We start from the raw sequence: 14654 nt of genomic DNA on the forward strand, positions 1-14654 counted from the left end.
ATGCACGGCAGCAACTGGAAAGTGGTTGAATGTGCAGCAGTCTTAGAACTGTGAAGGCATGCAGTCTTGCACCCACTCACTCAGAAACCTGAAGCCGACTCAGGTGTTTATGGATTCAGTTCAGTGCCATATGTTTCTCCATGTTGTGCCAGTTTCATGAAAAGTTCTGTAATGTTAATTGAAAAAATATTATGTTTTGAAAAATACAAGTCAGTTCAAAACCTGTGGATAGTATTTGTATTTAATTATGTACAATTTATTGACATTTACAAGCAAAGACATACAGAATGAAGATAACCAGATAATACAAAGAGACATCCGACACTGATATGATGTGATGTTTGAGATCGTTTCAACTGTACGCAATGCTTCAAAGAATATCACTGTGGTGATAAAACCTCTGCCAGAATGTCTTTGTTTACATTGCATCACTAATTCTTTAATGAAGCGTTGGAAACATCTGAAAAGGCAGCTGAGATCTTCGGTCTCAGCCCTGCCATGGAAACTAGGATGGCCTCCTGTTGGACAGAAAATAGAAAAAAACTAAATTAACACACCAGTGAGAACAGCAGGCAAGATGAACCTAAAGCCATTTGCTTATACAAAAGAGTACATTTATCCTGTCACACAAAGTTCAGTGATACGTTATATAATGAGCCCTCACCTCTGTGCGAATGGTCCTGCTGCCCTGACTGGGACACGTGTTGAGGTAAAGGTCAAATAAAACACCTGGGTCAGTCACTTCCAGGTTTTGGTCAGTATCTACACTGGCCTCCAGCCCCTGAAGACCTCCAAAAACTACCAAAAGATGCCTGAAAAGCAGAAAAAGCTCAAGTTTTAATAGATAAAATAAAATGATAAAATCACAGTAATGGTATAACAAGCTGTGACGCTGCATGTGAGAACAGCAGATTGGGCTGAATGCTAATGTCAGCTTGCTAACATGCTGAAAAAGGAAAATGCTAATGTTAGCCGTTATAATGCGGAGCATGCTCACCATCTTAATTTAAAGTGTTAGCATGCCAATAGGGTGTTATGCAGCAACATATTGGGCTTACAACACTGCAATATTTTTGCATTATATAAGAACAATGACAAATTTAACTGTCAAATACTCAAATAATAATCTTCATAGCTGTACTGGTTTTTATTGGTCAGAGGATGTGATGTAATCTCTCTTCCTGGATATCATATTCAAATAATAATCAAACCTCACCCTCTCTATTAACATACACCTACAATGCAGAAACAACAGTCTTCTATGGAAACCAGTCACAGGTTGTGTTCGATACTGGCGTGACTCAAGCAGCTGGAACTTTTACAGGTGTGTCATTTCTATCCTGTGAACATTACGTTCTCCAAAATACAACACGAGGAAGTTCCTGTAAGAGCAGTGGAGGTGAATTGATATTTATTTTGTCAGAGTAGGCAGAAGAATATTAGCGACCTACATTTTATTTCAAAGTGAACACTGCTGCTGTAGTTAAGAACACTTTATAACAATGTCAGATGTTGGAGCTGCAGCAGTGGCTGCGACAAGCAGCTCACAGCTGTAAAATTAAGCACATACCAGAAAAAAATCTAATTCAAGTAAAAAATCTGAATATGATGTCACAGTTAAGTTGGCAAATTGTCATAACTTTATCGTTGTATCCTCTTAGATATTCATGTGAAATTTTGGGCAGTCTCAATGAACCGTTGACCCCCAAAATCTACTTAGTTCATTGATGACTCCAAGTCAACATTGGGAAACATAAGAAACATTGGGAAGTTTCATAACTCCTTCCAAAGAAAAAGTATGCATCTTTCTGAAAACGGTCTCAATTCAATTGCAGTCCTTTCATTTTTTGGGACGGTGAGAAACTACTAACAGGGTTTGCACAAGAGACATTGCAAAACTGAGCACAAACAAGAAAAAAAAAGTAAAAGAGTATTTCTTAATGTGAATTATTCTGAGTTAATGTGATAAAAAAAAGACTTTAAATTTATAATTCAAAGGGACAGAAATGCTGCTGCTTAACAACGATGAACAAATAAGCAATAAAGACAAAGTAGAGCCGAGACTGATGGGAATGTTTTGCCAAACTGATTTCTCTTGTTGGATCTGAACCTACTTGAAAGGTGACAGTGTTGTTTGGTCGATGTTGCTGCCTCTTTCCGATGTGCCAATAGTCAAATCGTATCCTTCCTCGAAAGGACTTTCTGTAAACACTGCACCTGCATTAACAAACCAACAGCAGTCGTGATGAATCAATAACATCAGGCCCAAGCCGCCTAATACATTATCGCACACACACACACAAACACAAACACACACACAGGCACACTATATCCGGCTATTGATTCTTTAAAATGTTATAATGCATCTATAATTAAATTAAGCATATCATGTCTGAGTGCACACTTAGGAAACACACTGAGGCAGGATGCCAGGCGCACACTGTAACCCCAGTAGAGTCCTCCTTCAGTCCTGGGCAGATGAGGAGCCACCACCACGCCTTTACACAGTTTGCTTTCTGAGGATGAAGAACAAATAGATGAACACACATACACTAAATCTAAAGTGCAATTCAAACTTTTCTCAAAGAAAACATATATAAAACTTCAGTCTGATTACCTTGATTCTGTGTTTTATTGAGTTTTACAGTGACTCGCAGTCCAGACTGCAGCTGTTTATCTATCCGAACATCCTATGGGAGCAGATGGAAATAGTTCAGTTTATGGAAGAATAACAGAAGGCAACCATTTTGGTGTTAAATAACAGCACAAAAGGGGGAAATCACTGGTTTCAGCTTCTTAATTATGAATATTTTCAGTTTTTCTTCATCTTTTCTGATATTAAACTGAATATATTTGAGTTTGAGACATTTGAAGACATTAAATGGGCTGTGAAAACATTTTTTTGACTATTTCACGAAAATATCTAGAGAATACTGTGTTTTCTCAATACCTCTGATTGAAGTGTGGACATGAGACAATGACAGTAAACTCTATTAAGACATGCTCACCTTTCTCATTCCACAGTTGACCAACGAGCCTTTTCCTGGTTTGATTGGCCTGTCGAGGACAATCCCTTCCCGGTAATCTGATTCATCATCTACCCTCATGTGGTGAGGACTGTCTAAAGGGTTGAGCAAACCTGGTCGAAAAGAGACAGACAACTGTTAAGTCTAGAATAACCACCTTGCAGCTGTATGCCTCTGCCAAACAGCCAAGTTGCCAAGCAGACTTGTGTAGCCATGCCAGGAGAGAAAAGCATCAAATATGAATGTCCGTAGGATGTTGAAGCAACAAATTCTAAAACTTTCTTCAGAGAATTTTTTATCACAGCAACACAGAAGAGCTATAAAATCTACACAGTTTCAAGGTGGGCAACCAAGATTAGCCCCACCAATTCAGTACATGAGGAAATATTCCTTCTCTTCCTGAGTTATGGAGCTGAATAATGGCCAGACGTGTGTTTTTACAGAATATTATGTCACTGAAGTTGACCTTTTGGATACAAAATGTCATTATTTCATCGTTGTATCCTCTCAGACATTTGTGTGAAATTCTGTGCAGTCACAGTGAACATTTGACCCCCAAAATCTACTTAGTTCATTGTTGACTCCAAGTGGATGTTCATGCCAAAATTGAAGAAATACCCATAAGACTTTTGTGAGATATTGCTTTCACGAAACTGGGACAAATAGAAAAATAGAAGGACAGACAACCTGAAAACATAATTTGTCTAGCCACTGGCACAGAGGCATTGAAGAGTAGTGTTCATTTAAGGACATGTTCAGGTCTAGATCAAATAATAATCAAACCTCAACCTCTCTATTAACATACAGGTACAGTGCAGAAACAACAGTCTTCTATGGACACCAGTCACTTGTTGTGTTTGATACTGGTGTGTTTAAAGCAGCTGCTGTGAGCTGGTGTCTTATTTTTCTTATCTTTCATTCCTCTTGTGTAGGAACAAACCGATATAACAGGTTGTGTTCGATACTGGCGTGACTCAAGCAGCTGGAACTTTTTAGGGGTGTGTCATTTTTATCCTGTGAACATTACGTTCTCCAAAATACAACACGAGGAAGTTCCTGTAAGAGCAGTGGAGGTGAATTGATATTCATTTTGTCAGAGTACGCAGAAGAATATTAGCGACCTACATTTTATTTCAAAGTGAACACTGCTGCTGTAGTTAAGAACACTTTATAACAATGTCAGATGTTGGAGCTGCAGCAGTGGCTGCGACAAGCAGCTCACAGGGCAATAAAGGACATTAAACCCTGTTGGCTAGTTTTATAATCGCTGTAGTGTCCTCACATGGGGCAGGGTTAGGTGATCACACATGTGAATGTGCAACAAATTATATCATTATGTGTCACACCATCAGTGCAAAACCGGTGATAACACTTTGTCAAAGCTTTGATGAGGAGGATGGGTGTCCTTGTTTGTTAAAGATCAAGAGGCAGAAAGTAATTTTGAGGTGGAAGTAAGTGACGGAAAACTACTAATAAGAAAATAAATTGATAAATAAGTACACAAATACAATGTTTTGTAGTATGTGTGTTGCAAGGCTGCCTAATCTCCTTTACTTTCACTCTTCTGGCTTATTAACACAATATTTTGTTTGTACGCCCCCTGGTGTTTCAGAGAATACTGCAACAAACAACACATTGAGCATAAATGTGCCTGTGCATGCTCAAAGCCCAATGTGTTCTGCACAGTAGGGAAGAAAGTAGGTAAAAGTACTAATACCACACTGTGAAATGACTCCTCTACAAGTTGAAGTCCTGCATTCAAAACTTACTTCAGTAAAAAGTACAAAAGTATCAGCAATGGACCCACTCAGACTGTTTTATATTCTAAATAAATTATTTTATTATTTGTATTGATTCATTTATGTAAGCAGCGTTTTAATTTTGTAAAGATAGGGCTCATTTTTAACAACTTCATATACTTTTATGAGGTTTAATTTAAAGAAAAAAAAGTCAAAATTATCAGGGTTTTTTTTAATGTTAAATCTACTTGAGTAAATGTACTTAGTTCCATCAACTGGTTTTGCACTAGCACAAAAAAAGCTTTAGTGCCTGATGGTTGCATTTTGCATTAAACATCGCACTTTTCCTCAGTCAAAACACATTTTAATCTGAACACAGACATGATAAACATGTTTTTAGATCCAGTGGGTCTTACACTTTCCAAGGGCGTCATTATTTCCTTACATTTGCTTATAAATATCTATAAATCTGCTAACAAATTATGGAGAAAATATGTCCCTCCAGTATCAAGGTAATACAGTGATAATTGCATGTACATCAATGAGTACATTTGAAACAGTAACATTTAATTCAGTATATACTTAATGGTCCCTTTTCTTCTGTAAATTATGTATTAAAAATAAATTTGAACTCTTACCTGCATACTGTAAATCTTGATGCTTGGGGAAAAACCACTTGCGCAGATACCTGGTGGAGAAGAAAAGCTGTAAACAAACTGATAAATAAACTAATACTGGTGATCTGATCAGAATACAAACTCACTGTGGACATTCAAGGTACTGAAGTATTCTGGCGAGCTGAATACAAGCATGTCCTTTCTTCCCAACACCTTTAAATTCTCCTTCAACACTCCTGCAGGACACAGAAAAAAATCCATTAGCTTCCTGGTGATTTAGGGAGTGTTTACCAGTAAATTGTCGCTCTAAATTCAAACTTACTTGACGTCTTCCCCTTGTTCATCAAACACAACGATCTCATCGACAGAGAATACGACACAAGCCCGGGCGATCTGTCCCGCCAGGTATGTACGAAGTTCAGTGGACTGAGCGTTGTCCAGGACAGAACCTGGCAGAGCAACACTCACTGTGTAGGCCCGACCTGAGAGACACACATACAGATCACACATTACAGCTCTCTAATCACAAGGAAAATAACAACCCATGAGATGATTATAAAGTTACCATTTTTGCTATGGCTTTGTTCAAGTTTCGCTCTCTCTGCAGCCTCTTGCTGTTTCTCCTTTTCCAGCTGTTTGATCAGCTTGGCCTCTTTTCTTTGCTTCTGAGCCTCCTTTACTGTGAGTGAAGAAGAATCGACAACATTGGTAAGAAATTTAGATACATTTAGACAGACAGAAGATATCTGAATTGATGATCTATGGTAGTGATTCTTAATCTTTTTTGGCTTGTAACCCTTTGAAATGTGGCAAGATCCAGATGTGACTCCATCAGAGTTCATAACACAATTTTTACTCCTCAGATCTGATTTCATCTGAAATGATTAAGAGTTGACAACAATTGGTTGGTTGATTATTTAGTTAATCGACAGAAAATGGGTTAATGGGTTAATTAGTTTTTTTTCTAGGAGAAACAACCAAAAAGCCCAGCTTTCCTGTTATGAGGATTTGGATAAAGGATATTTTTATTATACCCAAGGGACAATTTGTGTGCAGCCAGCAATAACCATATAACCACATCATAGACAAACAAATAAAATATAAAGATCACATTGGCCAATGGCAGGGGGAACAAATTAGTTTCCAACTCTATTTGTCCTGCATCTTGGCAGATTATATCTACAGCCAGAAGCAACTTGGAAAGAGGAAGCTGGGATCAGCCAAGACTGACTTGATTTAATTACTTCATCATATGTGATGGTTAAACTGAATGTCTTTGGGTTTTAAACCATTGGCCAAACAAAAGAAGCTATGGAGATGTCACCTTTGGCTTAAGGAATTAACTGACTGACAGTTTCCAACATTCTCTGACATTTAATGGACATAAACCATCAAATGATTGACCAAGAATATAATTAGCAGTTTAATGATTGAAAAAAAAAAAAGCATTAGTTGCAGCCCTAAGAGCACTTGGAGAGGTGAAAATATCCAGTAAATACATGATGTAAAGCAAAAACATCTAATAAAAGATTTAAATAAAAAAAGGATTTTGTGCAACTGATTTCTTTTTCTCCTTTTCCTTTGACCTCTAGATGTACAGTACAGGCCAAAAGTTTGGACACACCTTCTCATTCAATGCGTTTCCTTTATTTTCATGGCTATTTACATTGTAGATTCTCACTGAAGGCATCAAACCTATGAATGAACACATATGGAATTATGTTCTTAACAAAAAAGTGTGAAATAACTGAAAACATGTCTTGTATTTTAGATTCCTCAAAGTAGCCACCCTTTGCTTTTTTGATAGCGCTGCAAACCCTTGGTGTTCTCTCAATAAGCTTCATGAGAAAGTCCCCTGAAATGGTTTTTCACTTCACAGATGTGCCTTGTCAGGCTTTATTAGTGGAATTTTTTCCCTTATTAATGGGGTTGGGACCATCAGTTGTGTTGTGCAGAAGTCAGGTTGATACACAGCTGACAGCCCTATTGGACAACTGTTAGAATTCATATTATGGCAAGAACCAATCACCTAAGTAAAGAGAAACGAGTGGCCATCATTACTTTAAGAAATGAAGGTCAGTCAGCTTGGAAAATTGTGAAAACTTTGAATGTGTCCCCAAGTGCAGTCGCAAAAACCATCAAGCGCTACAACGAAACTGGCTCACATGAGGACCGCCCCAGGAAAGGAACACCAAGAGTCACCTCTGCTGCTGAGGATAAGTTCATCCCAGTCACCAGCCTCAGAAATTGCAAGTTAACAGCAGCTCGGGTTAGAGACCAGATGAATGCCACACAGAGTTCTAGTAGCAGACACATCTCTAGAACAACTGTTAAGAGGAGACTGCGTGAATCAGGCCTTCATGGTCAAGTAGCTGCTAGAAAACCACTGCTAAGGAGAGGCAACAAGCAGAGAAGATTTGTTTGGGCCAAGAAATACAAGGAATGGACATTAGACCAGTAGAAATCTGTGCTTTGGTCTGATGAGTCCAAATTTGAGATCTCTGGTTCCAACCGCCAAAAGGGCCAACAAGTGCTAAGCATCTCTGGGAACTCCTTCAAGACTGTTGGAAAACCATTTCAGGTGACTACCTCTTGAAGCTCATCAAGAGAATGCCAAGAGTGTGCAAAGTAGTAATCAGAGCAAAGGGTGGCTACTTTGAATAAACTAGAATATAAGACATGTTTTCAGTTATTTCACACTTTTTTGTTAAGTACATAATTCCACATGTGTTCATTAATAGTTTTGATGAATCTACAATGTAAATAGTTATGAAAATAAAGGAAATGCTTCGAATGAGAAGGTGTTTCCAAACTTTTGGCCTGTACTGTATTTATCTCGATATCTCATGGAGGGGTCCTGACAGCCAGGTTGATAACCACTGGACCACCAGTCTCACAAAAGCAAAACGAAATGTTTGAGAATGGTTACTCACACTCACAATCCTATCCTGTTCGTATTTATCAAGATGAATCCCATTAAGAACAACTGTATGAACATTATTGTTAAATTTATGCAAATTAGGCACAAATATTATAATATAGTATATGTTGAATTAAAAATAGTATGGTTAAAAACGTCAGATATCCTTTTTGTCAAAAGTAAGCAATCTGTTTTGTTGTTAATATGGTGATTATTGTCAAACTTTGGGTCGATTTAAATTCTAATGCTGCTGCTGCTGCAAGAAGAAGAATGAATGTTAATTAATGAAGAATGTAAAGTATGTAGTATGCAAAGTAATTAAAGTATGGTCCAGTGTATCCTGTGTTAAAGGAGATAAGACCAATGAGTGGCATATCAGTTGTACAGATTGTAAATACATTTGAAGCTAATTTTATATTTGAAGCTATATAAATAAACCTGGCTTGACCATTTAAAACCCCCTACACTTGCCTGAAACTCCAACTCTGACATTTGTCTCCCTAGGTGCGCAGTAATAAATATGACATGAAACCACTCTTTTTTAACACTGACTTAACATTAATACTGTGGCTAAACACATGCTGAAATATCACATTTAATGATCAAGTATTACTTAACTGTGGCTTTATGTAAAACAAACATATGTCATCCTCACAAAGACACTGTAAATATTTTTAACTTGGCGTTAAAGCGTATATAAAAACGTGCTTTAACTTGTGTATCACCCCAAATTGACTTAGCTGTGAGCTAACTGTAGCTAGCGGTTTACTCACGGTATGATTTCCTTTTCTTCCAGTTCACCCTCTCCTCAGCCTGTGAAAAAATCAACAAACACATTATAATTGATAAAAAGAAAACAACTATTTTTTTAAATGTAAAACAGCAATATAACAGTACCTGAGGGGGCACAGTTTGTGGTCTTTTCGCTGCAGCGCTAGTTGACATTTCCACACACACCAACACGTGAAGTATATTTACTTCCGGGTCAGCGTTTCAAAATAAAAGTCGCTTGGTAGTTGGCCGAAAGTTTTATTGAACACACTACTGCGGCTTCACAAAGGTATTCACATGTAAACAGCATAGACTGTATAAAAATAAAGTCGCAGTTTTGGTCCCTCTATATTTCAATTTAGACACCAGAAAAAAAAAAAACCTGAAATGTAGGAGAATTCTATCTCCACCAGGGAATTTTTGATTTATTAATAATTTAGGAAAAAAAATGTTTGTCAAAAGTATGAAAACAAGTAAAGGGTATTTCTGCTTCAGTCTTAATCAAGCATCTACACTACAAACATACAATGCTTTTTGATCAGTGTGGATGGGATTTATTTGTAATGATCATTTAGGCTGTTGCTAGAAATTTCCTTTTTTTTCCTTTGGAAATGTAAGGGAAAACAGTTAGATTTTATTCGATTTTATTACAAAAAGTACCTTCCTGTTAAGGGTTCTAGCTGCATTGGTAAAGTTTTCCACTATTTATATAGACATTTAAAGGCAATGCCATTAACATTAATTCATGACACAAACCCACAAATCTGTGAAGAGAGAACAGAGAAGGGTAATAATAACTTGACATGTGGATTAATTGAAAGCTTTATTAATCCTTGTGGATACTTGAATACATCATTTGTTTTGCAGTTGCTGTAAAATAGAATGTAAACAAGATTTTATGTACAGTTTACACATTTAAAGGGATTCAAAGCTGGTGTGTTTTCACCAGTACAGTCTGATGAAAAAACGGAAGTTGAAGCTGTGAATTTTATACTATCTTAATATGGGTGGGTGAGTGACAAGTAATGCATTACTTTTTTACTTCACTTTATGGACAATTTTATTGCCTTTGACCAAATTTTCTCAAGATGTCCTCAGCTGCTTCCAGAGTGGAGTCCTCCTTTTAGACAAAAAAGAGTGAGTTTGAGTGACTAAAGGACTGACAACACAATGATACAGAAGAAGACTTCACTCAAATTAAGATTAAATTCAATCTAAAAAATTGCATTCACCTTAACAAAACAGAATCGGATGTATCTGTCGAAGTCCTTTCTGTGTTCTGGGCTGTAAAATGCAGAGACGGGGATTGTTGCTAAACCCTGAAGAAAAATAAATGAATACATCATCACAAAACATATGTCATTATTTTAAATATAGTTATTCTTTCCTCTTTAATTAAATGTAATGTTTTAACTGTCAATGTGCAATACTAACCTTCTCCCTAGTCAGCCATTTAACAAATCTGAAGTCATAAGGTTCATCCTCGCTGCTCATGGAGTCACTGAAGTCCGCCTCTGTCAAAAAACAACATTAAAGTTAATCATAGATACACAACATTCACAAAAAAAAGATAAAGACTTGCTTTACATATTTTTGTTGTTTGTTTTTTTCTTTTGATTTTATTTGGAAAAGGCAATATCACAAAGTTTACAAGCTCTTTGATATTTTTTCTTACAAAAAACCTTTTTCATTTAAAAGAAAAAATACATTTTGCATATGCATATGCACAGTAAGGATTATTTAAAAGATGCATTGATTGAGAGTCATAACTTTTTACACCTTCACCTTTACAACTATACTTCCAAATGTTATTTTTCATTTCAAGTGTTGAAGGATGCAGGTGTTTGTCCTTCACTCACTGAAAGAGGAGATGTCTGTGATCATAAAGTAGCCTCCCTCTGGCATGATGGGCTGCAGACCCACACTCTCCAGGCACGAGGCCAGCTTCTTCCTCTTCTGGTGCAACATCGCAGGCAGCTGCTGGAAGTAACTCTCTGGAGTCCCAAACACCTCGTACTCTCTCTCAAACCCACGAGCTACTGCCTCCTGTTGACAGCAAGAGTGAAGAAAAAGAGCAAGGATGTGTGCAATGCAGTTTATACAGAAACAGATAAAAAAGGACTAAAGGACTAAAACCTGAAGTAGTATTGCAAAAATAATGATGATTAGCATTGTAGCTATGCACAACCTAAGAAAGCAGATTTTTCATTTCAGGCCTGTTGAAATAGAAGCTTATTATAAACGTTTTGTTGCAACTTCAATATCTACAATATTTAAGGGATTTTTACCTGAGCAGCAGTTGCACAATCAAAAACAGACATCTGATGCATGGCTTTCAGACGTTTAATGATTTGTCCAGCACTAATAGCCCAGCCAACCTGAAAAAGAAATGTATATTTTGTGTGTACACACACACACACACACACACACAACTTGATGATTTTGTGTGTATCAAGTTGTAGTGAACTTAATTATGTGACTTTGTTACTCAGACTTTATTACCTTCCAGCCTGTAGCACTGAAGGTCTTTCCTGCACTGCCGATAGTGACGGTTCGTTCCCACATGCCAGGAAGGCTGGCTGTCAAAATATTGTTATAATTAATAAATGCATAATGCAGCTTTATGCTTTGTGCACAATCTGTAGAACTCTTGCTGTATCTCACCTATCTTAACATGCTTGTTTCCATCATAAGTCAGCCACTCGTACACCTCATCACTGATGCACAGCACGTCATGTTTGATGCACAGATCAGCGATCATCTGGAGCTCTTCAGTCTTGTAAACCTAAAGTGAATATAAGATGTGTGAGAGGTGCTTATGTACACAACACAAGATGCTCTACGCTGGTAAATGTCTCACCTTTCCCAGTGGGTTGTTGGGAGTGTTGATGACGACGGCTTTTGTGCGTGGAGTGAATTTACTGGCGAGCTCGTCAGCAGAAAGAACCCAGTCTGCACTGGACAGGACGGAGCTTCCCTCAACTTTCTAATATTTAACAACAGAAAACAAAAATCCTCAAAGGTTGATGTATACATTTAAACAAAGGGGACAGAAAACTGTTAGAAGATGCTTGACAACTCACAGGTCTCAGAGGTATATAAACTGCCTTTCCTCCAGCCATCTTCACCATCGGCTGGTAGCAGTCAAAAAACGGCTCGATAATTATCACCTAAAAACGAACATTTTTCATTCTTTTTTCTTGATTTATCTATTATAAGTATAGGGCACACAATATGAGTTTAAGTTTTGTAAAAACCCTGTCTTGGGTTGATTTCCGACCTCATCTCCTTCATCAATCAGAGCTTGAAACGCAGAGAAGAGAGCCTGATAAGCTCCAACTGTGACCAGGATGTCTTCAAGAGGATCAATCTCATGTCCCACAATCCTACTGAAGAATTTAGCCAGACTTTTTACAAGAGCAGGATGGCCCTGAGGACAGAAAGCACACCACTGTTTGTTCTACATACATTTGTCCATTTAACATCAGCAAAAAATTAATGGATTTGAAGTTAGTATATGGGAAGTCCCAGGAAGAACACTGCATTTATAAAAAAGATGTTATCGAGTGTGTTTGCACTCACAAAGGCTCTGGTATACTGGTGCATCTGGGGTCCTCCACTCACAGCTTCACAAAAAGCCTCCTGGACAAATTTGGGAGGGGAGAAGTCTGGAAATCCCTGTCCCAGGTTCACTGCTTTGTAGTCTGCTGCCAGCAGCGTCAACTCAACCCTGTGGGTGAAAAACAGCTTAGGATAATAAGCATATTTATGTTCTAAACAATAAGACACACTGATGATAAAAATAAAATGATGGATGAAATGCCTTTTAAATCATCTGTTCTCCAGCCATTTCCTTAAATCGAAATAATGTAGATAGAATATGATGAATACACAAATGCTGTAAATGACAATAAGGACTGTCAGTCAGTGTTACAATTAAGTTAATCTAAAATGCCCAAATATCAACTATGACAACATTATAGAGATGAAAACATTTGCAAAGCATAAAAGAAAATTTTATAACCCACAGATGGATGGATACATGGATAATAATTTAACATTTTGTGCAAATTTTTAAATTTTAGAAGAGAAATAAATGTAGGTTTAAGTGCATGGAGAATTTGTTTATTGAGATTGAAATCAAGGTTTCATACAAGCTTTCCTTTTTTGTTCTTTTTTTTATGTTTGTTACATCATTGCACTTGTATTACATATATACACAAATAGAACAAATAGACAAATAGAACATATAAAAAAATAGACCATTTTTTTCCTCCAATATCTTGTTCATTTTAATGCCTGGTACAACTAAAGGTTTTGTTTGGACAAATATAATGATAACAACAAAAATAGCTCATAAGAATTTAATTTAAGAGCTGATATCTAGCCATTTTACATGGTTTCCTTGATTATGACCAAAATCATTGTCAAGAAAACCATGGAAATTGACTAGATATCAGCTCTTAAATGAAACTCTTATGAGCTATTTTTTAATATATTGAAGAAAACAAGGGTGGACTAATATTTTTCCACGACTGTATATATATATTTGCTTTTACTTTTTTGTTTTTGTTTTGTTTTAAACATGTTTGAAAGAAAGATACTTCATTCATTCATGGAAATCATGAAGTAAAAGCTAAAGGGCATAAACAGGAAACTTGCCCAACTGCCAATAACACAATAAAACCTGATTAGCTTGTATTAGATTATATGAGACCTGCTATCTTTATTTGTGCCCTTGCAGTTATTTTTGCTGCATTTCAATCAGCTAACTCTAGCTGAAGAAGAAAAAAATACGTTTTGAAAAGCAATAACACCAAAGTTGTTCCTCTGTGAGAGAATCTATACATTCTGAACGATTAAAAACATTTTTTTTCTCCACTAGAGAGAGCCTTTTGCTGACAGGCTGATTTATATTTACTGTCTGTAATCTTGTGAGCAGTTCAGGTGTCAAAAGTCCACCTGTGTTATTATCACTCACCACATGTTTTTGTCCACTCCCTCTGTTCTGCGTGCATAAAGTCGTCCAGACATGATTATCTTGAATGAAACCACATTTAAAGTAAGCCAAAATCAAAAGTTATGACACAAATGTCTGGTCAGTGCTGCTGGTGTCTCACCTGTTGCTGGTTTCTTATTGAACTCTGAGAAACTTCAGTCAAATTTGCCACAACATACAGTCGCCTCCACCACTCCTTCTCCTGACCTTTAACCTTTTATACTGTTATAAAACAGCACCTTTGAATGAAATGAGTCTTGAGATCTTGTAAATATCCCACAGTTTCCCACATTTCAAAGTGATTAAAACAACAGAAGGCAATTTAAAACTATTATAAACAGACGTTTACAGTCTTTGCTGCTTTCTCACTGGTGCAAGATTTGGTGTTAATAAGTCCTAAAAAATATATTTAAAAAAAAGGCTTTTTGTGGTGAGTTTACTTTATACCTCCTTGTTGTTATTTCTATGTTTATAATATAAAAAATACCATTCACAATGTGAGCACACTGCTGGCAACATAAATTACTGGCACATATGTACAGCTCAGTTTGGCTACTAACGCACATATTGAATTATATGCAA

The 14654-nt window shown here is 36.9% G+C and overlaps 2 protein-coding genes across 2 annotated transcripts; both read right to left on the reverse strand.

Annotated features, from left to right (window-relative positions):
- Positions 1-223: 223 nt before the first annotated feature.
- On the reverse strand, positions 224-9295 carry spout1 (SPOUT domain containing methyltransferase 1). The gene is made up of 12 exons (XM_059357513.1): positions 9200-9295; positions 9076-9115; positions 5948-6061; positions 5705-5864; positions 5529-5618; positions 5404-5453; positions 3009-3139; positions 2618-2690; positions 2418-2516; positions 2115-2217; positions 665-812; positions 224-518 (listed from the first exon to the last, which is right to left on the reverse strand). Exons 1-12 carry the CDS (start codon positions 9245-9247, stop codon positions 432-434), a joined length of 1143 nt encoding a protein of 380 aa, XP_059213496.1. The 5' UTR covers positions 9248-9295; the 3' UTR covers positions 224-431.
- An 823-nt stretch (positions 9296-10118) lies between these two features.
- Positions 10119-14091, reverse strand: LOC131992930 (kynurenine--oxoglutarate transaminase 1-like). The gene is made up of 12 exons (XM_059358643.1): positions 14055-14091; positions 12656-12846; positions 12354-12503; positions 12157-12243; positions 11934-12059; positions 11738-11858; positions 11576-11652; positions 11362-11451; positions 10933-11119; positions 10508-10587; positions 10306-10392; positions 10119-10193 (listed from the first exon to the last, which is right to left on the reverse strand). The coding sequence occupies exons 1-12, from the start codon at positions 14089-14091 to the stop codon at positions 10134-10136; spliced, it is 1293 nt and encodes a 430-aa protein (XP_059214626.1). The 3' UTR covers positions 10119-10133.
- Positions 14092-14654: the final 563 nt, after the last annotated feature.

The sequence above is a fragment of the Centropristis striata genome, chromosome 19 (assembly GCF_030273125.1).
Source record: "Centropristis striata isolate RG_2023a ecotype Rhode Island chromosome 19, C.striata_1.0, whole genome shotgun sequence".
Lineage (NCBI taxonomy): Eukaryota > Metazoa > Chordata > Actinopteri > Perciformes > Serranidae > Centropristis > Centropristis striata.

Coding starts and splice junctions, on each gene's coding strand:
- LOC131992930 (XM_059358643.1), bottom strand. CDS start 14,091: ATGCACGCAGAACAGAGGGAGTGGACAAAAACATGTG. Junction 12,060..12,156: donor TTTATATACCTCTGAGACCT/GTGAGTTGTCAA, acceptor GTTAAATATTAG/AAAGTTGAGGGAAGCTCCGT. Junction 11,120..11,361: donor ATTGTGCAACTGCTGCTCAG/GTAAAAATCCCT, acceptor TGCTGTCAACAG/GAGGCAGTAGCTCGTGGGTT.
- spout1 (XM_059357513.1), bottom strand. CDS start 9,247: ATGTCAACTAGCGCTGCAGCGAAAAGACCACAAACTGTGCCCCCTCAG. Junction 3,140..5,403: donor TCAAGATTTACAGTATGCAG/GTAAGAGTTCAA, acceptor CTTTTCGACCAG/GTTTGCTCAACCCTTTAGAC. Junction 2,691..3,008: donor TCAACTGTGGAATGAGAAAG/GTGAGCATGTCT, acceptor CTGCTCCCATAG/GATGTTCGGATAGATAAACA.